Raw genomic sequence first — 26,078 nt, forward strand, 5'->3', positions numbered from 1 at the left:
GATGTTCTAAAGCAGCTAATTTCCTACTTTTTAAACCAAAATGCATATCAATAAAGGTAGGGCACACAGGCCTGATTTCCAAACTGTAAAACACTCCTTTAGTCCTATTCATTTAAAGTCATATCTCTCCTGCAGACAGCTTGTAGTCTGTCTTGGTGACCCAATCAATCGTAACAAAGAAAGGCAAGGAAGAAAAACAACCCAGGAAATAATATTGTTTCTACCTTCTGATTGGCTATCACTTTCAGCCCTGTTTAGGAACTCACAGCTGGTCTGCTCCATGTCATAACACCTCTTAAGTTTCTTGGTTCAACACCTCTGAGCTCACTCTGAGGAGCTCTAGTGAGACACTGAGAAATGAAAGCTCCCACTTTCCTGCTACGAATATATAGATATAATTGATATGAGCATCTGTTAGTCAGACTTTACAGAGTCATGGCTGCAAAACTGCACTATGTGGTCTAAGAGTTTCACAATGCTATAAGATCACATGACTGGTTTTATTCTAAATTCCTGTGCAAGTGGATGGTCTTTCACCCACTTTCAGTCTCTCTTTATCAGTTATTAAAGTAGGAAGGTATTACGTGCAGCTCTGACTCTGTTTACATTTAAGTGGCTCAATACTCACAGAAACACTTCACAGTTTAAGAGTGAGAAAGAAAAGCTCAATCAAGCCATTAAGACATCATCAAGTATGAAAAAGAATACATATTCATCATATAAAGTAAAGTAATTTTCTACCAAATACAACTGATGCTATATACATAAGACCGACAAGCATATTATTAACTAGAAAAGCACTCAGAGAGCGCAGACCTCCGCCAAGCATATTGTGAGTGTCACGCAACACTTTAGTCCTACTTTAATGTTATACTCCCTTTCAGCAGACTGTCTGCTACAATTTGGTGTTAGTTGCAGGTTTGTACGATAATTTGTTACCTGACAGTGTTGAAAATTATGATGACCCAGTAAATATTTCATATTCTGGAGCTTAGTATCCAGAATATTTCCAGGATCTGGATCGTATTTTTATATCTGTCAGAAATTATCATGACCTTGTCTTTAATTGTTTTTCAAAGCAATCTGACCATTTATCGTGGAGTTCTATACACATACAGTGAAAACGGCCCTTTCTCACAATGATAAAGAATCCTTTAAAAAAATCCTGGATCCAGACGGTGATCCGGATCACCTCTAAAATTGGATCACTTCTTTCTTATCCCATTTTGAACAGTTCCTGAAAATTTAACCAAGATACGTTCTTTACTTTTTGAATTATGTTGTTCACAGACAAACAGACTCTCCCTAAAACATAACCTCCTTGGCGAAGCTAATGAATGGTGGACTAATTTAAATATATATATATATTTTTAAAAAAGACTTTAATTTGCACGTGTTTCCAAAAATAAAACAAATCTCCTTACTGAGATGAAGTATTGGATTAGAAAACATTATTATGTGAGGTTCGTAAGTTATGTTGGGGTAAAAGGATGGAGTTCATTCACTAAGTTCAGTCTGACTGAAACAAATGAAACAAAGGACCACTTATCGCCGTTATTTGTTGAGTAATTGATAAACCCTCGGAGGCAGGCAGAGTGCAGTTGAGGCTAATGAAGCTGAAACAGATTCGATCAGTCTGATGGTTTTGTTCAACTTCTCAGGCATAAAATGACCATTTGAATAATGACTGTTTAAATCTTGCTAGAATGGGAGCTGTGCTCATTTCAAGACGTTTCCAAAATAAATTGGTGCCAAAAACTCCCCAGAATGCAGAAAACAATGTGACACTCCATTTTTCCTGGTAGACCACTCAATCCCAAACTTAATATGTTTCCCTGAAAATGCTGAAACCTTTGCCCCAGAGAGCAAGGATTTGAACCATTAGTGAGTTTCTCTATCCTCTGGGTTTCCTACCATCCAAGTTGTCGCCTCATTATATGTTTGAGCCAACCCAAATATAACACACAGGCTCTGCCCAAGGTAAACATCCAGGCATCATTAGGGTACAGCACACAGATGTATTTAAGAAAAACATTTTCAAAAGGGGCCAACAAAAGGCATCAAAAGGCCTCTGTTTTGAGCTGCTGTGTCGCACTCTCAAATCCAGGACTCTGACTCATTCCTGAGTCATGTCTATTTCATACCTCTTCACTCATCCAGGACTCTATCTTTATTGATGAACAAGTTTCAATTCATTTATTCAGTTTCAGCAAGGGCTGCACATGTTGCTCCCTCCCATGAGATCCCGCGCTCTTAATCAGCAATAGTTCCTGCAAGGATGCTAAAAATGAGGCACCAAAAATTGTGCTTTTTGTTGTCAAAGATTTACGATAAATGCAAGTATGAGCAGAGCGACATATTTGGCATGTACAAGAAACACTGAGAAGAAGACTGGAACAACTCCACACTTAAACAAAGACATCTGTTCAGGACAGTATATGAGAGGCTGAATTTATTCTGAATCTGGGACTAAACTCAGTTTTTCTCAGGCATGTTGAGACTTAAAGCACCTCAGGCAGCAGAAATCCTCACCACTCCACTCCGCTCACATGCTCTGTCTGTAGGTATAATGTTTGCTATTTTCACCATTTTAGCCCAGCATGTTAACATTTGCTAATTAGCACCCAAAAAAGTGTAAAAGATGACTGTGATGGATGCATAAATCAGGAACTTTAAAAGGCAGGTGACAGATGAGGAGAGGTCGGGCAATCACTGAATGAGACTATGATTACCCTGAGACACAAACGAATATCTGGATAAAGTATTATTTTAATCCTAGGAGCAGTTGTAGATAAATCTCAGTTCGAACAAAGTGCTTGAGACTTCTCTCTCATTGAGCAGAACGGTATTGTGGGAGTTACAAGCACTTGCATGTGTCTGGATTTGGAAGTCAAGCAGCTTCTCAAAGACATTTACCGTATTTTCTGCACTATAAGGCGCACCTAAAAGCCTTCAATTGTCTCAAAAGCCGACGGTGCGCCTTATATATGGATCAATATTGATTAATCATGGCTACCATGTTCAGGGGGCATTGCCGAAGTAACAGTGGTAGGACCCGGTAAAGAGGAATTCTGCTAAGTGCTAATGTTAGCTCGCAGGCTGGCCCAGGCTTCTTCTCTTGTTATTTGTTAGAGCAATACAGCGCCCCCCCCCAAAGGTCTGGCATGTGAAATGATCTCTGGAAACTGTTTTTGTAGACGGCAGAAACGGCTTCGTTACAGCGCACAGCACAGAAAATAGTTGGATAGGAAAATGTGTGGCTCCGTGTGGATGTAGTCTGAGTTTTACTGACTTGTCTGACTGTTTCGTTGACATTACCCCAGCCACTACTATAGCTTCTATTCTATGCGCCTTATAATGCGGTGCGCCCTATATATGAAAACAGTTTTCAAATAGGCTATTCATTGAAGGTGTGCCTTGTACTCCAAAGCGCCTTATAGTGCAAAAAATACGGTATATCACTTATTCCTGGACCACACAGATGACTTGATGGGATTACCTGACGCAATAGCTACCTCAGAGTGAAGGTAAAACTTTTAGAGCCCACCCTTGTGACTGGCTGGCTGCAAAGGTCAGAGATGTGTGTTTTTGATTGGTTATTTGGTTTTAGAAAAAGAGGGGGTGTAGCATCATGACTGACAGCTGTGTTGGCAAATGCAGCACGTGCAGTGTTTCTGAATCAGCAAAAAGAAAGGTGAAAAAATGTGACCGACACTAACATGAGATTCACTGAGTTTGCATAGCCAAAACTGTTCACTTTAAGTCAACACAATCTGCTGTGGACTGCACCGTCCTGAGTAATCTTTGACATTATAGTCATAAGAACTGTATCTCTGGTGGGCGGAGGGGCTGACATCAGTCCTGCTGCTTCATCAGTCAAGTTGTTGTTTCTGAGGTTGTTAGCAGTGAAATAATAGTTGATAACACTGGAGTACTAAAAGTAAACAGCTTATATTCAAAAAGTTACTCTGTCTGCCTGCTGATGAGACTCTGTATTGATTCTTTTATTTGGGAAGGGATCCCTGAATCCCCCAGGTAGCTCATTGTGCATTAAATTGACATAAATGGGTATGGATAATGACTATTAGAGTTAACACACCAGCCTCCTCTTCTGCATAACTACAGCTATAAATAAGGAGTGTCTGCCAGTGAGAGTAAGTATAAACGTGCTGAAAGCAGATGCTGTTTATCACAAATTGTTAATGCCAGAAGTCTGAGGCTAGAGATACACGAAATATAAAAAGAAGTAGGCAGACACAGACAGACGGTGAATTGGTTTTCTGATTTATGACTCATCATGTGGCATCATGTGGTACCCATCCACTCAGAGGGTTGTGTGTGTGTGTGCGTGTGTGTGTGTTTGTGTGTGTTTGTGTGTGTGTGTGTGTGTGTGTGTGTGTGTGTTTGTGTGTGTGTGTGTGTGTGTGTGTGTGTGTGTGTGTGTGTGTGTGTGTGTGTGTGTGTGTGTGTTGGGGTGGGGTCGCAGAGCAGAGCAGTTAAACAGAGTCAGAAAGGAGAGACAGACTGGTACTGCGTGTACTGCTGCCTCATACAGTAGCATGAGACTACATTATTTATCCAGTGCCATGTCCTCTTTGTAGAACAGAATCCAGAGTGAGCAGTAAAAGCCTTCACCACACTATGACTCCAGCAGTGATGTAGTGTCTGCCTCTCTCAACACTATATACACCTCTATACCCTGCCCATGGTGCTGACAGACACAAAACACAACAAACATTTTTCTATCTATAGCCATCTCTACTCCAGACAGTGTTTTGGTTTGATCTCTGCCTCATATCGACCGTGTTTCTCAGGTGATTCTGTGCAAACAGGAGCGTGATGACTGTGCAACAATAAGCAGCTATTTTCAGAGGAATATTGGAAAAACTGTGCTGGGAAACTGTAAAGGGCAACTAAAGACAGATCTAATTGGATCACAGCCATGCGTCTGTTGGTGTGGTTTGTTTCCTCTGAAGATAACCCTGCAGCGTCGTCTCCAACTGTTTCCACTGCCCACAAAGTAGATGACATTATTCCTCATATCTAGTCCCAACCGCTGAATCTCAAGTGCATTTAGTTTGGTATGCTCAATTTGTGGACTTATTAGACGGTGTGTGCCTTTGCTATTCTACGGAGGCATAATAAGTGTGACCCTGGAAATGGTTATTTAATTAAGAATCCCCTTTGTTCCTTTTAGAAAAATTGAGTCAGCACTTTTTTGGTCCTAGCTCATTTATCTGAGGTCTCCTGGGAAGTGCCCACGACAAAAAACCTCTCTGGGGAATCTGGAGGTCAGCCACTCTACGGTGCTCTATGAGATCAGACAGAGGAAGAAACACCTGGGACTTTAAGCCTGTTTGCCTTTCCTTCAACGTTCTGATCTTATTAGCTTAGTGTTCTCCAAGTAAAGTCAACTCGATGTCCATGCGCTTGATCATCACTTTAACAAATCCCTGCACAATGTGAGGAAATCCTGTGACGTCATAGCTCCCATTTCCTGCCAGCCTGCTTGTTTTGCACAGAACGCCGTGTTCTTATTCAGCAAATGCTCTCTTCACATCCTCTGTCCTCTCTTGGCATCCTGGGAGAAAACGTTTCAGTCACCACCGAACTGAGAGCAGTTTATCTGAGGGAAACTCACAGATAGAAGGTCCATGCTTTCAGGGAACCATCTACTGGCTTTAACAGCTATGCTTGTGCAGGTAAAATAAGGGTGGGACAAAATACTCATTAAACAAATATCTGACCTGACCTGCAATTTTTTTTTCCGGTGCTGTGTATTGATATTTGAATAAAAAGTTTGCCCCACCAATCAAGTCTCCTACCAGTCTGACTTTTCTCATGACTCCTCACACTAATGAAACCAGTGAGGGTCAGAGGTCATCAGGGGAAGAAGGTGACTGTTATAACAGAAAAAAGATGGTGATAAAAGTGGTGGAAAAATGGACTTGCCACTTTTAAACTAAAGAAGGAAAAAAAGCAAAGCTTCTCCAGATTTTTGTGCTGAGACGAGAGCAAAAGTGGAGGATGTACTCTAGTCAGCAGAGACAGTTTCACTCAGACTTCACTGAATCCTTTGGGACGATTACTGCTCAATACTGACAATACTGACAAGTGGGAAACGCATTTCTATGTGATACTCGCCGCTGTGATGGCAAAAGTTGTCCTGAGGACTTTGTTGGAATAGAAAAGAATTACATTGATAGTGCAATGAACAAGAGAAAAGCAGTATTTTTCCAACCAATAATATAAACAAAGACTAAAATGAAGGCTTCAAATTAAAATAAAAAACAATTTTGAACTAAAAATCCTGATTTAAAAATCGTAAAATGAAAATTCCTGATATTATATTATATATAAACTATAGGAATTGATTTTTTACCCACCCCTATAAATCATGAACAGGTTGACATACACAGGTTGGTTATGCCTGTCAAGCATTGAATAATTTTTCTATTTGACATGTTTTCTTTCTTTTTGTGACCTTTTTAGAGATAATTGTACACTTGTCCTTTAGTTCTTTGAATTCAATTTAGACTGAAACATCTGCAATGTTTTATACATAAAACTGAAGTGCAGTGAATAAATAAAGTTACCCTGATCTTTTCCTCTTCAGGGCCTTTTCTGTTCTTTAGTATGTCTGATATAAAGATGTTTTATCATTTACATTTGTGCATATCCTACAATATATTGTATCAGGATTTTGTTTATTGTGTGCCATGTATTAATCTTCACATTGTATAGTGTCACACTGAATTCTGTCATACAGTATTACATAAGGACACATTGTTCTCAGAGGTCCCATATTGTGCAAAAATAACTTTATTAAGTCTTTCAGTGAAATTTGTGGGTCTTTGGCTTTCCTCCCAGCCCACAAAATGTGATATTTAATGACAAAACCTGTACTTAGTAGTGCTTGTGAATGTAAAATCCTGACCTAAAACAAGCTGTTTGGATTTTGGGGATTTGCCAACATCAGCGATTCCTTTTTTTGACCAATCAGGAGCAAGTCTGACCTGATTGGTCCACCAGAGCAGATACCCCTGAACACCCCCCTCCCCGCCCACTCCTCTCCCCACTGCTGGAGAGAAATCTCTTCACAGTGGGGAGGAGAATGCCAAAGTTGAAGAGCCATCATTGCTTTGTTTTTGTCTGTAAGCAGCCATATAGTTCCATGCACAAGCTTCCCATATCAGAAGTAGACAAGACTAAGTGGCTAGAGTTCATTTATCATGGAAATGTTCCAGCTACACTCAGTAAAACTGTGCATGTGTGTGCTGGTCACTTCACGACCAACTGCTTTACCAACTTTGGACAGTACAACAGAGGGCTAGCGAATAGACTGGTCCTGAATCCAGGCGCATTACCAACCATCAACCAACAAACCTCAGACCCTGGAAATGTGAGTATTTTAAATGCTGTGTGCTGTTGAGCAGATGTAAGAGCTTTTCCTCAGTGTCCCCCCTGTCTCTGTGTTAGCTCCAGGATGCTAACTTTAGCTGCGGTTAGCCTGTTGTTTTAGCCTGTAATGTTACGGTAAACGAGCTTCACTGTTTTCTAAACATTGTGCACTCAGGGCTTGTGGCGCCGCTCTCAGTGAAGCTGAAGAGCGGGGCGGTATCAGTAGTGGCTCATTTACATATGAAGGTCACGCCCACTAAATCAGAGCGTTCTGAACAGAGGGGCTATGAGAGCCTGGAAACAATGCTGCTGTGCTTGATTTATTGGCTTTTTGGACCAAAACATGTTACTACCATTTCATGAAGACATCAATGATCCATATTAAACTGAAGAAAAGGAGCAGAATATGGGACCTTTAACATGGTGTATTTGAAAGCATTGCATTGTACTGGTTGTATCATTAAGTACTGTATCATAAATTTTCTTATCAAAAAGTATCCTGCCATATTGAATCATAACCTACTCTATATTGCCAGAAGTATCTAGCAGACTTCTTCTACAAACATCTGAGTTTCAGACCTCCAAACTTCATATTATCTTCAAATTAGCTCAAGAACAGTGCGTAGAGAGCTTCGTGGATTGGGATTGGATTGGGATATGCTGAGCTACTTTAATACCTTATCTTGGTTTAAATCAATAATATTCAAGCAACTCTGATGAAACATTATTTTCTGTCTGTCACTGTTTAATTTAAAGCTACATTATTCTTAGAGGTGAACGATACACAATGCATGAGCTTTACCTCAAGATTTAATGAGAGGATTTTATAGCAGCCATTTTGACTCCACCAACCATCAGCACGCTTTATGAAACCACAGAGGCAGATGGGAGAGGCAAAGAAAGAGGAAGCCCTTCCTGATGTTCTATATATACCCCAATCCCAATAGCGGTCTGTGTCTCCGTGCTGCAGCCTGCCAGCCAGAGCAAAGGCCCAGCAGAGCGGCTCGATAAGGAGACTCTTTGTCTGCCTCTGAAGCTCCCACCAGGAGCAGAGTCGATGCTGTAGAACACAAGGGGCTCCAGCACCGAGAAACACCATTTAGTGTCAGGCCTAAGGTGAAACATTTACTGCTCTTTCAGATTGTGAGAAGGTAAAGAGGTAAAGAAAAGCGAGAATGAGACTTGCGTCATGTGTTTGCTGTAATGATACACTGCCTCCTATGAGGCTGTGAGAGTAAAGGGAGTCTCAGTGGCGCTGTAATTGCTCGTTTCTTTCCTTGTTTTCGTGTCGCCTTGCTGTGGAGAGCTAGCAGGAAGTGTTTGTGGTAAAATGAGACTGTGGATGAGCTGTGTGAGAACGAAACAAGTCTGCTATGATGTTTTCATCCGACTGTGTAGGAGAACATCAAGTTCATTCCTGTTCCCACAGGCTCCTGAGATCCACCTGGTGGGATTCGAAGAATTGGTTTTAGCTTTCTAGCTACACATCACCTTTAATTGATACATCGCTGGATGGCATTTAGAAAGCACACCTTCAGGTTTTTTTTATGCTCACGATCTCCCTTCCAGGCAGCCATTTGTGTCCCTTCATTTCACTGAAGTACAAAGGTGACCGTTATACAGCCCATAGGTACACACTAAATCAATACAACCATTCGTTCACTGTGTCGTGCAGCAGTGCTATAAGGTAATGCAGCCAAAAGAAGTGAAAAACTGTGAGATACTTTTCTCTCATGTCCCAAGAAGAACCGTATCCATTCCAACTCTTGCCCGAGTTTGAAAAAGCCATCATAAAACTACACAAGAGCCTGGTTTGAACACCTCTGACCCAACCATTTCTCAGGGATCTCAAATGTCTCAACGTGTCAGTTTGTTTGCATTTCTCTGTTTGCCCAGCCTTGAAGCAGACATTCCTTATTTCACTCACTGCCTCAGGACAGTTAACACTATATTACAAACCATGTATTGCAAATGTCTGATGCAATATGCATGTAGTCACCAGCCACAGCTCTTCACAAGCCAGTGAGGAGCTTCACGTCCCAGTGCCAAAACACACCGCACGGACATCAGCAGCTGTAGTGGCTACAGCTGGAACTATTCTAACATCAAATAAGCTCACACATACACAGGACCATGAATGATTTCATAAGATTGTTTAGTCAGGTTTAGTTTTATTTTCATACTAGATGAAAGGTCTGCTGTAATAGGACATGACCGCCACAACAGGCTGAATGATCTCATCATGTTAATACTGGAACCAGTCAGATAAAATCTTTATCAGAGCTTGATTTAAGTGAGGCCTTAGCTTTGTGTGTTCACCAACTTTGTGCATTTAAAAAAAAAAAAAAACATCTGCAATGACAGCAGTAAGACTCTCAAGCAAACATCACATATTTAATAAGCTAAGTACAACAAAAAGCTTGAGGTGAATACAGTCTATTTTAAATCTGGCTTGCCCCGTTTTCTCTTGATAACGAGTGGGTAATTACTGTTTTTCTTGAAGTCTCAACTTGGAAAGCTGTTTTTTCCTTTTCTAACAGATTAATCTTCTCATTATTTCTCATTATCTCGAGGTAATAAAGCTTGTTCAAGATAATTTTCAGGGGGAAAACAAGACAAGCCTGGTCACTGTAATAGGCCAGACCATTTCATGCCATGTTGCCACGGTAATGAGGTAATTTCTGTGTTTGTTTTGTGCTTTAGCAACTCTGGGGATATGAGTTATGATAATCTAACATGTAGACGAGACCAAAAACCTTTCCATGGAAAAAAGGAGTAAATTAAATGTATGGATGTATGTCTGCTGGCAGCCTCCAAAATAAAGGACAAGTTTCTGAGCAACTTCATCAGATGAAATTTATCTTTCACTGCAGCCAAAACTAAAGGGAGATAACCAGGATGAATGGGGTTTCATGTGATTTAGATTGATCGGTAAACTTTCTGGAGCTCTGCGCAGTCTGACTGAATCCAAAACAGATTTGAGATAAAGAGACAGGTTATGACTAACAACGGATCCTTAGCAACATCAATCTTTTTCTCAAAAGCAGATGTTTCATTTTGTCGTTCCAATCCTCTCTCTGACAGGACTTTCCTTTTTCATTTCACTGAACTTTAGAGTTTGCTGTGGAAGACAGCCTGAAGCACTCAGGTATGAAAATGTATTACTTGAGAAAAAGTCCAAGAGATATTTTTTGATGTCAGTGAAGCCCAGGTGTGTGTGTGTGTGTGTGTGTGTGTGCGTGTGTGTGTGTGTGTGTGTGTGTGTGTGTGTGTGTGTGTGTGTGTGTGTGTGTGTGTGTGTGTGTGTGTGTGTGTGTGTGTGTCTGTGTGTCTGTGTGTCTGTGTGTCTGTGTGTGTGTGTGTTTTAACAGTTTCCACAGTAGAGGTCAGGAAACACTGATAGGGGGTGCCTTTCCAAGATTAAACAAGAAATAATAATAATTTTGAAAAGCTATTAAAAACTGCAAATTTCATCAGTTATTGTAAAAATACACAAGGTCTCCCTGAGGAGAAAGCCAGGGAATCAACTGTAACAGAGGGAGCGGATAAATTGAGGAAACAGCAATGTGCGCACATAGGTAGTCTGATCTTTGAATAACCAGCTTAATTAAGTATCTTATTTTTTTTGGTTCATTTTTTGATTGGCCTATTGGTGTATTCCCATGGTAAGGGGTTGCCAGATTCAAGCACTGCTATTTTGGCAGATGCAGATTGAAAAGTTCAGAAACCATTGTTCTAAAGTAAGGATGCGGGTCTGCCTCTAAAAACTAGGAATGCACCGATCCGATTCTAGTATCAGGTATCAGCGCCTATCCAGCCCCTCAAACCTGGATCGGGTATCAGTGAAAAGGATCGGTCCAAACTTGACACCAAGGCTAAACTATGATTTAGTCTACAGGGTGTAAAATTTTACAATCAAATAGTCTTTCTGTAAATTGTGAAGCTAAGTCTTTTTTGTGGGTCTTAACTCCCAGCCCACAAAATGTGATATTTAATGACAAAACCTGTACTTAGTAGTGCTTGTGAATGTAAAATCCTGACCTAAAACAAGCTGTTTGAATTTTGGGGATTTGCCGGCGTCAGCGATTCCCTTTTTTTGATCAGTCAGGAGCAAGTCTGACCTGATTGGTCCACCGGAGCAGATACCCCTGAACACCCCCCACCCTGCCTACTCCTTGCTGCTGGAGAGAAATCTCTCTAGCAGCAGGAAAGAGAATGCCAAAGTTGAAGAGCCATCACTGCTCTGTTTTTGGCTGTAAACAGCCACATAGTTCCATGCTCAAGTTTCCATCTCTGAAGGAGACAAGACTAAGTGGCTAGAGTTCATTTATCAAAGAAATGTGCCAGCTACACTCAGTAAAACTGTGCACGTGTATGCTCGTCACTTCACGGCCGACTGCTTTACCTACTTTGGACAGTACAACAGAGGGCTAGCGAATAGACTGGTCCTGAATCCAGGCGCATTACCAACCATCAACCAACAAACCTCAGACCCTGGAAATGTGAGTATTTTAAATGCTGTGTGCTGTGGAGCAGATGTAAGAGCTTTTCCTCAGTGTCCCTCCTGTCTCTGTGTTAGCTTCAGGTTGCTAACTTTAGCTGCAGTTAGCCTGTTGTTTTAGCCTGTAATGTTACGGTAAACGAGCTTCGCTGTTTTCTAAACATTGTGCACTCAGAGCTCGTGGCGCCGCTCACAGTGACGCTGAAGAGCGGGGCGGTATCAGCGGTGGCTCATTTACATATGAAGGCCACGCCCACTAAATCAGAGCGTTCTGAACAGAGGGGCTATGAGAGCCTGGAAACAATGCTGCTGTGCTTGATTTATTGGCTTTTTGGACCAAAACGTGTTACTACCATTTCATGAAGACGTCAATGATCCATATTAAACTGAAGAAAAGGAGCATAAAATGGGACCTTTAACTTCAGTAATTCCATATGTACTTATTTTTGCTTTTGCTCAAAAATGACCAGTCTTATCCCACAGTAGAGCATGCAGGTTTATTATTTAACACTGGTATTGGATCAGGATTGGTAATGGTCTATACCCAAAGCCCGAGTAACTGTATCTGTATTGGAACCAGAAAAGTTGGATCGATGCATCCCTACTAAAAACATTTCATACTGTCTGAGGAAGCTTCCTATAAACAGGAAACAGCCCTCAAACTAGGTGTATCTCAGCATGAACATAGATACTTTGAAAAAGTCTGTTTCCAACTTTCTCGCACGGAAATCTACCAGGCAATGTTTATCACAGAATTATGGGAAATGTAGTTTTGTAGTGTATTGGTCCCTCTCTAGGGACTAAAACACTTAATATCTCTGCATCTGCTGCTTCACTGTATTGATCCTTTTCTGGCAAGATCATCAACATTAAGAGAGTGGAATACAATCACAAGAGTATCCTGCCCTTTAATGACATTCTCTTTCAACTTTATGATACTTTGCTTGTCAGGATGGTAAAAGCTGAAGTAAAATCTGTCAATGAGCAGCAAAACCGGTTTTCAAGAACACTTTTTCCCATCACTTTCTGCCTCTCTGAAATCCTTTTTAGCACCCTTTGTTCCCTGTTCTCTCATCTTTCTCCCCTCTAAACAGAAAAGCTGAGCTAACTGAAACACACCAGTCACGTTGTACAAGTGTGTGGAAGCCTAACGAGTGTGTGTGTATTTAGGGTGTTTATCCCCTGTGGCATGCAAGGACGGTAGGGCTACGAGGAGTGTGTTGTGAGCTGTGAAGTGGGTGCCTGTCAGGGTAACAACATCACAGGATGCATGATAACGGCACACTCGCACATCAGCATACACGCTGTTCCTCGCCAACCAAACTCCAACTTGGTGTCATGCTTTGTCAAAACGCAGACAGAAGTCTCCCTCAGGCACAGCCATGACAAGTTTGCTGCTCTTCTTATGAGTAAGAGGGCTGTGAACACTGCAAAACACACAGATCCAGGTCTACACACATACACACACAACACACAACATGATACACGTCAACTATAGACATTCATCATAAAGACTTTTCTCATCATGGATCTTAAGTATTCATTTTTCTTCTTTTTTATGTCACAGTCAAACAAAGCATAAATCTAGAGCGGATATTACAGACTTTACAGCAGCCAGAGAAGAGGAAGAGGAGGAAGCACAGGCAGGCCTGGTTGTCTGATTGATGGCAGCAAGGCATCAGTTGGGGACGTACATTTTTCCCTGACTCAAACATAAAACAGTAGCAGAGACAGACACACACACAAACACACAATACACAAACACACAACCATCAGAAACCTTTAAGACTTAATCCATCACACCAGAAGTGACAGACTGATGTGAAATGGAAAAAAGAGGACACCAGGGGACAAAAGAACAGAAAAAATAGATAAAAGACACACTGAGACTTGCAAACTCATACAGAGGTTTAAACACACACACACACACACACACACACACATACACACACACACACACACACACACACACACACACACACACACACACACACACACACACACACACACACACACACACACACACACACAAAAAGACAGACAGTCAAAAGCTGTCTGTGTTTCCCTCAGAGAGTGGACCCAGGTGAATCCAAGTGATGCTGGCACACTGCTCTCCACAGTGGCCCAGATAAACAAAACCAATACACACACACACAAACACACGCAGGCACACAGGCACACGCAATACGGTCCAGCACAGGCTTATATAATGTATTTTCCACAAACATGGTAACTGCACACTCATCTTCCCTGGGGTGAACTCTGCTCAGCTGGAGCCAACATGAATGCTGGGGGTTTGAAGAGGGAGGGGGCAGGGAGGGGGGAGGCCTTGAGAGGAACAAGAAGGGCAACAGCAGTGCACCGACCAGCCTCCTCCTCGCGACCAGGAAGCCTACCGGAAAAGCGAAACACAGCTACAAGGTCAAGGCAGGAAGAGCAAGCAGACGGGCAAACAAACAGGGTGAATGCAAACTCATGTGCATGCCTCCAGCTGTGCATAAAATACACTTTTATGGATTGCGTGCAGATGAGATGGCCTCTGACATTTTTACACGTCATGTTTCCAAGGTCATCTGCTGTGTCATCACAGACCACTGGCCTCCGGCACATGAGAGTCAACGTCTCTGACTCGCTCCCTGTGAACGACTGCTTCATTTTCTCCATGCAAAGAGGGATGCAGGATCACATATCACATTACTGAGGCCGAGGATTGCAGCTTCATACTAACTGATCTATCATTTCTTCCATTACACCGCTCCCTTATCTCCTGCAGAAGCCGAGAGAGTCGGGCAGAGAGTTAAGAGAGTAGGGGTGGAGGATTGTGTTTGTTGACTTGGGCTTTTAGATTCATGGAGTCCTCTTTATGGTGGATGTATATCTCTACGTTTCACAGGCAAAAAATAAAATGTTTGGCCATGATTATTTGAAAACTAGCCGTGTGTAGAGTGTGAATTTTTAAAATTAGGGGTGCACCGATCACAATTTTCTGTCCCACCACCGATCTTTAAAAAGCCTGACCTGCCAATATTGATTTGGGCTGATACCAATTTTTATTTTTTGATCTTTTATAACTGACAGCATATACCTTCAATGTTTCAGTCTTATTTTATTGGAAATAATTGAACAATACCTTTGCAACAATAACACCTTTATGTTTAATCTTAAACAACCAATAAAGTGTCCTGAGTTTTAGGTCTCAGAGCAAAAAGCGACAAAGGCTTGCTGTCAGACCTTCTCGGAGGTATATAAGATCAGTTTCATGTGTAAGAATAGGCTGATCACCAATCCCCCAAAATTAAGGAAATCCGCACCAAGAAAGGGCCGACCGATTGATTGGTGCATGTCTAGTAAATACAGAAGAATTTGTACAAGGACACACTGCTTAATATCTCACTTTTTCCTAAACTTTCCTTCTCACTTCATTGCAGAGATAAAACTGAAGCTACTTCAAGAGAAAACTGTCTTGTTTTGTTGATAAGACTTAATGAAAATTTGTCCCAAATAACACACTCCAAGTCACAGTGTTTAACACCGACAAGCACAATACAACATCTTTTACCATGACAAGAATTTCAAAAGATTTTATCCTAATATCTTTGTCACACTTTGTTGGCTGCACTTCCAAACACAAGACTAGTAAACCTTGAAATAAAAAATTCACATCCCCCCCCCCAGATATTCACTTCACCCATACTCTCTATGCCACATTTCACTGTTGTCGAACACTTAATGAGTCATGCGTTCATTTATCAGTCATTTATAATGAGAATTTTCCAAAGATGATTGTTTAATGCCATTCTTACTGGGTATTTTTTTCTTTTTTGTCTTCTTGTTAGCCTCTGGATTGTTTGATCAGGATTTAGCTGAGATATAAAAGCAAACCTTGAAGCCCAGAGTAATCCTGCAAATTGAGAGAATTTCTGTTGTACTTTGAATTGCTATTCAGGGTTTCTCAGAGGGTCAGTGAAGAACTGAGCGAAAGTTTGTAAAAGGGAAAGTTAATGGGTGTGATGAAGCAGAAGAATACATCAGTGAGTGAGTGTTTGAGTGAGTGTGTGTGGGAGCTGACATGCAGTGTATGTATATCCCATTCAGGTCTGTCTTCATACTCCCTCAATATAAAGTGTATATAGGTCAGCTCTACAGGCCCTGTGTCTGACCCTCACACAGTCTACTCACTGTACACCGTACCACACCATCTTCCTTCCTGTGCCAGAGGGCTGAGGGCAGAGCGCGCACAGGAAGGAGGGCAACCATGCAAAGCTAAATAATGCAGTGGCTCAGTCTCCACATTATGACCCAGTAAATGGCTGGTTATACAAACACTCAGACCCTCTCAGGCCGCCCCTGTCAGACAGCACAATGACCAGGATGTATCGAGATGCCTCTATTAATTGACTTCATGCCATCATGGCTGAGGTCTATCCAACATTTTAACTCAGCAAAACTATGAGAAAAAATCTGAGTGTATGCAAGGAGTACATGGTCAAGGTTTTGACACTAAGGGTTAACCCAATCCTTTGAGTTAAATATATTCCAGCTGAAATTGTCTCTTACTGGCATCCGTGCTGTCTATTGTTATACAAGCAAAGCGTGACAGGGTGGAATAAATGAATAAAGGAGCAATGTAAGACACATGTCATACAACTCCACAAACTGATGTCTCTCTTGGCATGTAGGCCTGTGTGTGGCATCAGGCAGTCATATAACGGGTGCCACTCTTAACACAAGAGAGCCACACAACATCAACATCTCAAGTCAGCACTTATCTCTACCACTCATACAAATTTGTTAATGGCTCCAACAACTTCATGCATGGTGACAAATCTGCAGCGTTAGCAGCTCCACAACTATACAATCTAACTTCTGCACACATGATAATTGCATGTGCCAGGGGCAAAAGAGCAGCCAAACATTCATGTCACACACTAAAAGTAAGCAACCGACAGCCCCTCGGCGTCCCACCCTACCTTCTGTGTGGCAAGTGGAGGACAGGATGGTGCTCGGAGGGCGGAAGAGGTACGGCAGATAACGGGAAAAACATTTCATCTTCTCCTCCGATGCTTGCCAACGGCTGAAGAGCGCTGCGTTGCGGGCTCCACATCCGCACTGCCGCCGCGACAGTCAGCCAGAGAGGAACCAGGGGAGTGCGGGAGGGGAGAGGGGCTCTCTGTCCGCGGCGCAGGGGGCTATGACAGCATCACTTCTCGCAGGCAGACAGCGCAGGCGGGCGGGCGGGCAGACAGGCTGTGGGCTCCGGTGAAACTGCGTGCCGCCCGGGGAGCAAACAGCGCACGGTGTCAGCGCTGCCTTCGCTTCCGTGTCGGTAGTCCACTTCGTGTGTGTGTGAGTGAGTGAGAGCAGGACAGGGGGTCGCCTCCTCCGTCCTCTCAGATGGGAGGTCGGTGAATGTGTGGTCTTCCGATGTAAACATCTAACCTCTCACCCCCATGAGCGGGCTTGTTAGGTAGTTGGAAATTATCTAAATGTGGTGACAAAAAAAATGGTGCTGTCGATTAAACCCTCAAAATTTCTGTTTGATGTTGCTATCATCTTACTCTGCCTAAGGCCTAAAACATGGGTCACATACTTGTATTGCTAGGATTAAATTTTAGGTTACAGATATTTTACTGCAACGTACAGAAAAGGAGCACAAAACTCAATGAATCATAGACAAAAAAAACTTGCTTCAAACTACTCACGAAGTCATTGATCAATTGAGTTTGGCGCCATCGTGTGGTAATATTTTGTTAGAACAACAAACAAGCTCTCAAATAAAACAAAATTAAAAGAAGATATATGACACGCTGCCAGTGATAATTTTTCTTCGAAGTGGGCACGAAAATCATGTTAACTGACAAGATAAAATTGTAGGAAATTGTGAACACAAGCCGAACAAAGCATAAATTGCTCCACTCTGGGTTAATTAACTATTAAAACACGTCCTTGTTTTCTGAAAAATTCTATTTAGTCTGCAGAAAGCGCCCTCTTGTCTGTATACGTAATAAAGATAGTTAATTTTATGTTTTTGACAATTTTACATTGACATCTCGCGAGACTTGGCTGTGAACTAATGCCAGCGGAAGTAGTTCTCAAGTCTCTTTTCCGCCGGCCATAGAGGAGCAAACGGCAGGGTAAGAATTCTGACGGAAAATATCACTGAAGTTATCAACATCCATCCTTCCTTAATTGCCAATACATACCCAGATGACAGTCAATACATTTCCAAAACATTGTAACAAGCAAAAAATGGTGAATATTAAACCTATGTTGATCACAGATGACTGATCAAAATGTCCCTGTATATGGTCCTCCTGTTAGCGTCGTCGGTATCCGCATGTCGCGACTGAATGAGACTAACTTTGGGTGTTCGTGGCATGGAGTGTGCTTCTGTTGTCGGTCATTTGTTAGATTGTGTTTTTCATGACTCAATTGGTCCTATGAACATGTTGTTTTCTTTACTAGGGAGTGTTACCGCTTCGAACTGTGATATGCTATGCTAACACGGTAGCATCCTGCGGCTAACATGGCTTCAAAAAAATGCTATATCTGGGCTGCTGCAGCTTACTATTGTTGGTATTAAAGCAGCGTTCTTTTGCCGTTTGGATAGTGGATCCACAGAGGTTATAATGTGATACTCAATAGATGTATACAAACTTGTGTTGTTACCAGTGACTAGCATGCATTAGCTGGCATATCTGAGGACTGCTTCTTCTTGAGCCGTAAAGTACTGTGTTGCTGTATGTAAAGCGTTAATCAACCATAGCTTTCCTGTTTTTTTACATGAACGATCCCAGCAGATTGCTAATCTTCACGTGTCTTGTGTTTTTAGCATCATGAAGCTGAATCCATTTGTCACATCCTCCCGCCGCAAGAACCGTAAGAGGCATTTCAATGCCCCCTCACACATCAGGAGGAAGATCATGTCTTCCCCTCTGTCCAAGGAGCTCAGGCAGAAGTACAATGTGAGGTCCATGCCCATCCGCAAAGATGACGAAGTCCAGGTACATAAGTTTGCTCTGCCTGTCCACAGTTCTTCATAACAGGTATACAATCTAAAAGTTACTTTGGATCAACATGTTTGTTGCCGTTTTCAAACAGGTGGTCCGTGGACACTACAAAGGCCAGCAGATTGGCAAAGTGGTGCAGGTCTACAGGAAGAAGTATGTCATCTACATCGAGCGTGTGCAGAGAGAGAAGGCCAATGGAACCACAGTCCATGTCGGTATCCACCCCAGCAAGGTGAGACACTCTTTGAAGTTCTTCAGTCACTGACTCCATGGTTATTCATAGTTTTGTGGAAATGGAAATGGAACCTCACCTAAGTCAATGCATTTTGTCTACAGTTTTAAAAGCATGGTGTGAAAGTGAATCTCATACCCTTAGATACAAGAGCTGTTTCGTATCATACTGTGGTTAAGTGTCATGTTGAGATTTAAAAATTTAGAGACAAAACTAACTTTGACACCCCATAGTTTCCCCTAGTTAGTTCCCCAACTCTACAGGCGCACTGACCAAAGCTGCCTCCTTATGTCAGACCTGTTGCTAATGTGTATAGTGTCTCACCAACAGTTGCTCAGTCATCAGGTAAACTTAGTTTCTACTATAAGTTAAATGTCTGTTGATAACCAACACAGTGCTTGGGTGTGCTCACTTTCACTGATTCTCTTTGTGCCCCTCTGGGGCTTAAGTGTTTGATTTGTGCTGAGATGGCTTGACTTGATACTTGCAAGTTAAAGCATATCTATTGAGGTTGTGTTTTATCTCAAGACTTTCTTTTCTTAAACCAATGACGGTTTAAAGAAGCAGGTGGTGGCTGTGACTTGTGGTCAAAGCTGTGACCATAATGTTCTAAATCATTGTGGAGTTGTTGAAAACACAGCTGAATGTAGTGTCAGGAGAAAGAAGACATTATCACAGACAAAGCCGTGCAACTAAAGTCTCTTCATGTTATGCTACTGGAGTTACTTCATTATGAAAGACCCCATCAGCAAATGCAAAAAAAGTGACGTTTTAAAATATTCAGCCAGTTTTGTTGGAGTCTACAGAAAACTGACAATTTAACCAATAGTAAATCTCTGTTGTCATTCATAGTAATGAGTTATTTATTGCATCATAGGTTTGATAAAGGTGGGGGTTGTCAGCTGCCAAAAAATGCATTCATGCAGCAGTCACAACATTTATACAGTTTTCCAGATGCACCTTGTTTAGCTACCTAGGAGGACTTTTCATACTGGTCTTTTTTTTTTTTCTTTTTTTTTTTTTTGAGAAATAACAAATGAGTCTTGTCTCTCTGTAAAGGTTTAGTGTTATCTAAATCAGCCTTGGAAAACATGGATGCAATTCAGGCACCAACTAGCTTCACATTAAACAGAAGAAATTTTATTGAAACATTTACAAATCTGTCTTTAAAAATCAACACAATACTCAAATATTGTTTCAGAAGTTGTTTCCCATGCTACAAGCTGTGACACATTTTTTAAAATGACCAGTAAAAAAAAATTGAGAAACAATTAGTTTTTGTAATCCATAGGTGACAGTCGTGTAGATTTAAACAAAAATAAATGCTTTCAAGGAGAATGCCTGCCTTATTAAATGATAGTAATAAATGGTCTGGCCTGCAAGCTGAAATCATTGTCTTTACCATCATAAATGTTTTTTTTTTTTATTAGCATATTTCCTTTGAATAAGATTCACTTGTGAGGCTAGATCACCCAGCTCCAGTTAACACTGAGTTATCCTTGGAGAAGCTGTTTGCTAAGCTCTGCACTTACTACTTCTGTTTTGTTGCTGAAGTCCCAGGGGAATATTATTTTGTTGTGCATCAGATGTTGAGTGGCTGACCTTGCAGAGTACTCTGTAATGTAGATAATAGTTGGAGAGCAGCACTTACCTATGTTATGTTCAGTCATTTCGACTGTTAGATCACAAAATGATTATTTTATCTTAGGAATACAGAGTGAAAGTAATTTAGTTTGTTTTGCTCAGGATTGCAATGCCAAGGTAAAGGTGGCAATGAGCTTCTTTTCCTTTTGAAGCTGAAAGCCATGTTTCTTTGCCGTACACAATATATTAAGTGTTTCTGTGGTTTAATACTAAACACTTGTAATAAGTCTTATATAAACCTTCAGGGTCGGTACTGGTAGTTATCAGTTGCTGTAAAATCTACTCTAACACTCTGTTTAGTAATCCAGTAATCCATATGAGAACAATCCCTCCAATAGTGTGCAAATAGCACTGTTATAGATTTAATTAAAATTAGACTTGTGTTTTTGTCCAAGCAAAGTCTGAGGACAGGGGGAATACAATGTGTGGGCAGAAGAAAAGCAAAACTCATGTTGCAATGATAAATGATACCAAAGTAGTAGCTGCCTCTGCTGTCGTAATTTGGAAAATTCAAAGATCAGAAAGTTCAAAGTGAAATGTTTAGTATTGTATGAGCCACATGAAGTTATTGTGTTGTTAGAGTTGATGCTCACACCCACATGAAAATGTGGTCTGAAAGTCTGAGATCCATTACCTGTCGTGTGATTTGATAAAGCCTTTAAACGAAAGAGTTAAAAAAAAACTAACATTGATTAATATAAAATGACTAAATTCCCTTCAGCTGTTAGTTGATGACCCCTTCTGCCATGACAGACAGAAATTTGTCTTTAAAACCATTTCCTTTTATCCCATTTGAATTGTGAAAAAGCCTGAATTCAACCTGAATATGTTTGTGTTAAGTAGTTTGGTACACCTGTCAGATTTGTTGCGTCTGAAACTTATTTCAGGTAGTGTTTCCTCATCCATGTGAACTATTAATATGCTGACAGATGTGACTAATGAACACTTACACCCCAATCTCGCTTTCAGGCTTATGTGAAGTGAAGATGACCTCTGATCATTTGAACAGAGCTTCTCATTCAATTGGAGGTCCTTTTTCAGAAATTAGAACATGGCAATGTAACAGTATTTGAAGGAACAGATCCATGTATTTGCACAGATCAGGGTTTGAATTCAAAAGAACTGGCTCCTGCGTCCTCTATATGGCAGGGATGATTTACTGCTTCCTTCTTTGTAGGTGTATGAGGCCCTGTTTACACAATGTTTCACCCTACAAAAACGCGGTGAAAAAGATCTGAGTGACTGAAAAAACTGTAGTAAGCATACTAGGCCTGTAGGTGGGTCTGTAGCTGTCTTGTCCAGAAGCGACTTCTAGAAAAATTTCACTCTGGGGGCTGTTTTCAGAAGTTTCCATTTTTGGTCAGACAAAATCTGTTTCTGTGTAAATGAGGGGCTGAACACACAACAATGCTTTAGCATTTAGCTTTAAAATTGTTGTAAACGGCCCCTGCATCGCCCACAGGTTTATTATGGTGGCACAATGATTTTATTAACTCTTTGTACCAAATATTTTACACATGCTATGCCTTTGAAAACAATGTACAGTATTCAGGCTGGGCTCAGTGTGATGCGAACATGCCTGAAATCCTGTATGTCAGGAGTTGTAATGTCAACAGAATGTTTTCTAGTATTCTCCTATTTTTCAATAATTGAGACCACTGGCACTAAAAGGGCCCATGACTTGAATTTTGACTCATTCATATTTGTATTCTCAGGTGGTCATCACAAGGCTAAAGCTGGACAAGGACCGCAAGAAGATCCTGGAGCGCAAGGCCAAGTCTCGCGCCGATGGAAAGGAGAAGGGCAAATACAAGGAGGAGACCATCGAGAAGATGCAGGAGTGAAAATGATCTTTTGCTATCAATAAACTGTATAAATGGACTATCATTTGTCTGTCTCATCTTTTAGTTGAGAACTTACTTTTGATATTGAATCGACACAAAAATATTTGTTGAAATAGTCAGAAAATACACTGCTTTATGTCTTTCTAGCTTATATGCCCACATGAAGTGTTTTGGGTGAAAATTTGATTTACTTGGGAACCTGTGTTTTCATTTTTGTATTTTTGCTGGCAGAATTCTGCCCTCCAGGTAAACATGTTTTGGATGCTAATAGATGCTGTTAAATTTTGCAAAGTTTATCAGTATCCATATACAGGGTTCATTTGGAAAGCATGTTCCTAATGATGTCCTAAGTTAAAGAGGAATTGATTGTGAGCTGGCAAGATGGTTTATTTGCCAGAATACACTGGGGCATATAAAATACTGTAATGCTGTGACAGCCTTGAAGTCAGATGAAAAAATCCAAAAATCTGTATTTGGCAAATTTTGATCATAGTCTTGTAAAATATTCTCGACAACAGGTTAGTTTTGGTTATTTTGGTTATACTGCTAAATCAACCCGTAGACCAGAAGTGACTTTTCCATGTACACATTTTTTTTTGTAAGATGTTATTAGATTTAATGACCTTAATACCTTTACAAGAATATTTGTAGAGATATATTGACATGGTTAGATATCGCCAAGACTTGACGAGTGTGCACATGAAGTGTAGGCCTCTGTGCAGATGGGTAGTATCAGTGAGTTTAGGTCCTCCCCCTCCGTGTGGATGGTCATGTGATACGGGCTACTTTTCCTCCGTCGCCTGTTGCTCCTCTCGCAGCTGGACTGTTCCGAAGTTTTAAGGCAAAAGTTTCTACTTCAGGGACATCCTCGGCATAAAAAACACAACACCATGGCGGAGCTCAGTTTTGTGATCGCCATGTCTGTGATGACTCTGTTTTGGGGAATAATTGGAGGAGTAGTGCCCTGGTTCATCCCCAAAGGACCGAACAGAGGGTGAGTTTGTTAGCTTCAACTTAGCTTCACCTGGCTACGAAGAGCTAGCTTTGAAAAGTTGTTATATGTGATGTCCCGTGACTGTCGTATGATACAAGAAGCCGAAAAGTTTGTTAAATCTTGGTAGACAATTATTAATACCGTCATTTGATCACTGAAAAGTATTACAACCACGAGGTCAAACTTAGAGAGGTAGTTTGTATAAGTTTGGTGTTAGCCAATAAAGCTAATTTGACAGCTCTTGATCTTATGTCATTCAGACCCTTATCCGAGATACGTTATACTGCGTTTACTAACATCTCTCTACAATATTTCTGCATTGAATAATGATTTTATTTTCAGATATGAACTCGACAGTAAATACATTCCATCTGTGGAAAAACTGCTCAGTGCAACTTCCTTTATTTCCCTGTTTGTCACCCTCATCACGAGATCATACTGTGTGTTCAACAGTTGCCAGTGATCTAATTTAAGTCCATGTTTACACTCCAGTAAACAACTTAATATATGTGCTTTTTTCCCACAGAGTGATAGTCACAATGCTGGTGCTGACTGCTGTCTGCTGCTACTTGTTGTAAGTATTAATCTCAAAAAGTATCAGGATTTCCACAAGCGTATGTTGTGGTGTTTCATTCAGATAAAACTTAAACCAAAAATAGCTTAGTATGGAACACTGGGTATCCACAATAAAAAGGTTTTCATTTACTGTCTTTTTTATTTATTTATTTATTTTCCACCACCACTCATGATGTATTTTGTAAACAATAAAACTAATTTTGCTCCTCAATTTAACTTTAAACTTTTTGTTCTTGTGACCACAAGTTTTTTTAATGCAGCTAGTAGTATTTTACACAGTATTTTTTGTTGTGATAAATTATTTAATCCACAATGAAGTGCTGGTTAGCATATAGTGTCATGTTGCATGTAGGACTGGTAATAGAGAAGGGTAGTGCAGCAGCTGAGTGAAGCTGTGTAAATTTCCCCTGCATTGTTATGTAGTAATTTTAGAATTAAGTTTTTATTAAATTTGAATAAGTGTCTCCTATTACAAATATCATGATAAAGTGATGATTTTAGTCCCTACACCTGATTAAACTGTCGTTTCTGTCAATCAGTTGGTTGATAGCTATCCTGGCTCAGCTGAACCCACTGTTTGGACCTGCTCTGTCAACTGATACAATCTGGTACCTGAACTATCACTGGCCTTAAAGTGCCCACCCAGGATGCCTGACCATGCAGGTAAACCCATGCTTCTCAAAATGCACTACTGTAAAATACAAGTAGTGAATATACATTTCATGTGAAGTTGGATGATTGTTTTCCACATGGATCAAATGTTTTTTCTTTCATACAGCTTGTGTAATTTGTGCTTATCTCCTCTAAAATGTAATTTATTATAATTTCTGTCAGCAGAGAAAGACCTGCCGCAGCTGAATACCAATGGATGTTTGCTCCTCATGCCACGCAGAGATCATTCCTTCCAAAACTGCCTTTGACTCAGACCCTTATGTGATTACTGAGTGATCCCACACTGTTATCTGGTAATGAAAACACAGTTCCCAAGGGACCTCTGAGACATCTCACTGAATATGCTTTACTTAAAATTAAAGCAGCTGTTTCTTGGTGTTGTTTGGTTAATATTTAATATATTTTGTGTTTACCACTGTTGTTATAAATGGCCCCTCCCTTAAGTAGTTTATGTAAAGTGTGTTAAATGTGATCCTTCTTTGTCTGATAATATAAGTAATGGATGTAATCCATTCAGTTATTGTGGATTAATAAAATAAAAATGAACTCTATTTGTCCTTTACGTTTCTATTACGGTGATGTTTTATATTTACTTGCTTCATCTCAGAGCCTTCATCCACTAGAGTGTATACTGCTTACCATGGGGCTCTGGGGTTCATTACAAAGCTCATCACAGCTCCCTGCATGCTCGTGTTAGCTGTTCTGCACTGGCAACCTGTAGACTGAACCAAGACATGGAGATTCTTAACTTACTTTCTTCTCATTTATGTAATTTAATTTATTTGAGAAATGCCAGAATAAAGTCTTCTTTCTGGAACCCGTTTTTTTGCTCTCAGTTCCCCGAGTATTCCTTGAAACAGGAAAAAAAATTGTTATGGATGCTCTGCTCCTGAAAACCCAGAATTTGTTGCAGAAGGATTTGAGTTTGAGTTTAAATGTTTTTTAAAGCAGACTTAAGGTAGTGGAGGGAGAAGCTTCAGCTTTAGATTGTTTGACTTGTGACTTTGTGCCATGTGATCGAGAATATGTTGACAAATTTTAAAATTTTGTGTTGTTTATTGTAACTTTATTGAAATGTGCTACTGCTGATCTTGGCCAGGACACTCTTGTAAAACAGATTTTGAATGTCAGTAATGTTGTCCTGGTGAAATAAAATAATAAAGCAAAAAGATTGATTCAATTTGAATTAATGGTAAGCCTAACT

The 26,078-nt window shown here is 40.7% G+C and overlaps 3 protein-coding genes across 4 annotated transcripts in view; 2 read left to right on the plus strand and 1 right to left on the minus strand.

Moving 5' to 3' along the window:
* ppp2r2ba (protein phosphatase 2, regulatory subunit B, beta a) overlaps positions 1–17,376 on the minus strand; it is a 55,666-nt gene extending 38,290 nt beyond the window's left edge. The window contains exon 1 of the mRNA XM_074674149.1: positions 16,873–17,376. Coding sequence (XP_074530250.1) covers positions 16,873–16,951 — 79 coding nt within the window. The 5' untranslated portion in view covers positions 16,952–17,376. The remainder of the gene's footprint in view (positions 1–16,872) is intronic.
* Positions 17,377–17,887: 511 nt separating this feature from the next.
* Positions 17,888–22,669, plus strand: rpl26 (ribosomal protein L26). Its single transcript, XM_074674629.1, has 4 exons — positions 17,888–18,036; positions 18,735–18,906; positions 19,004–19,144; positions 22,504–22,669. Exons 2-4 carry the CDS (start codon positions 18,739–18,741, stop codon positions 22,630–22,632), a joined length of 438 nt encoding a protein of 145 aa, XP_074530730.1. The 5' UTR covers positions 17,888–18,036; positions 18,735–18,738; the 3' UTR covers positions 22,633–22,669.
* A 712-nt stretch (positions 22,670–23,381) lies between these two features.
* Positions 23,382–25,967, plus strand: atp6v0e1 (ATPase H+ transporting V0 subunit e1). Of its 2 annotated transcripts, none has more exons than XM_074674631.1 (4): positions 23,382–23,626; positions 24,153–24,200; positions 24,742–24,865; positions 25,040–25,967. In XM_074674631.1, exons 1-3 carry the CDS (start codon positions 23,523–23,525, stop codon positions 24,833–24,835), a joined length of 246 nt encoding a protein of 81 aa, XP_074530732.1. In that variant the 5' UTR covers positions 23,382–23,522; the 3' UTR covers positions 24,836–24,865; positions 25,040–25,967. The 2 variants fall into 2 exon arrangements, with proteins under 2 accessions (XP_074530732.1, XP_074530731.1); XM_074674630.1 differs by having other exon boundaries at positions 23,383–23,626; positions 25,037–25,966.
* Positions 25,968–26,078: the final 111 nt, after the last annotated feature.

This window comes from Halichoeres trimaculatus, unplaced genomic scaffold (genome assembly GCF_033239565.1).
Source record: "Halichoeres trimaculatus isolate MK-OKI-2021-1 unplaced genomic scaffold, fHalTri1.1 fHalTri1_scaffold_7, whole genome shotgun sequence".
In the NCBI taxonomy this organism is placed as follows: Eukaryota; Metazoa; Chordata; class Actinopteri; order Labriformes; family Labridae; genus Halichoeres; species Halichoeres trimaculatus.

What these genes read in the sequence shown, in the direction of transcription:
- rpl26 (XM_074674629.1), top strand. Translation starts at nt 18,739, where the DNA reads ATGAAGCTGAATCCATTTGTCACATCCTCCCGCCGCAAGAACCGTAAG. An exon ending in GCAAAGATGACGAAGTCCAG is followed by an intron (nt 18,907 to 19,003) that starts GTACATAAGTTT and finishes GTTTTCAAACAG; the next exon opens with GTGGTCCGTGGACACTACAA. An exon ending in TCGGTATCCACCCCAGCAAG is followed by an intron (nt 19,145 to 22,503) that starts GTGAGACACTCT and finishes TTGTATTCTCAG; the next exon opens with GTGGTCATCACAAGGCTAAA.
- atp6v0e1 (XM_074674631.1), top strand. Translation starts at nt 23,523, where the DNA reads ATGGCGGAGCTCAGTTTTGTGATCGCCATGTCTGTGATGACTCTGTTT. An exon ending in CCCAAAGGACCGAACAGAGG is followed by an intron (nt 23,627 to 24,152) that starts GTGAGTTTGTTA and finishes TTTTTCCCACAG; the next exon opens with AGTGATAGTCACAATGCTGG. An exon ending in GCTGTCTGCTGCTACTTGTT is followed by an intron (nt 24,201 to 24,741) that starts GTAAGTATTAAT and finishes TCTGTCAATCAG; the next exon opens with TTGGTTGATAGCTATCCTGG.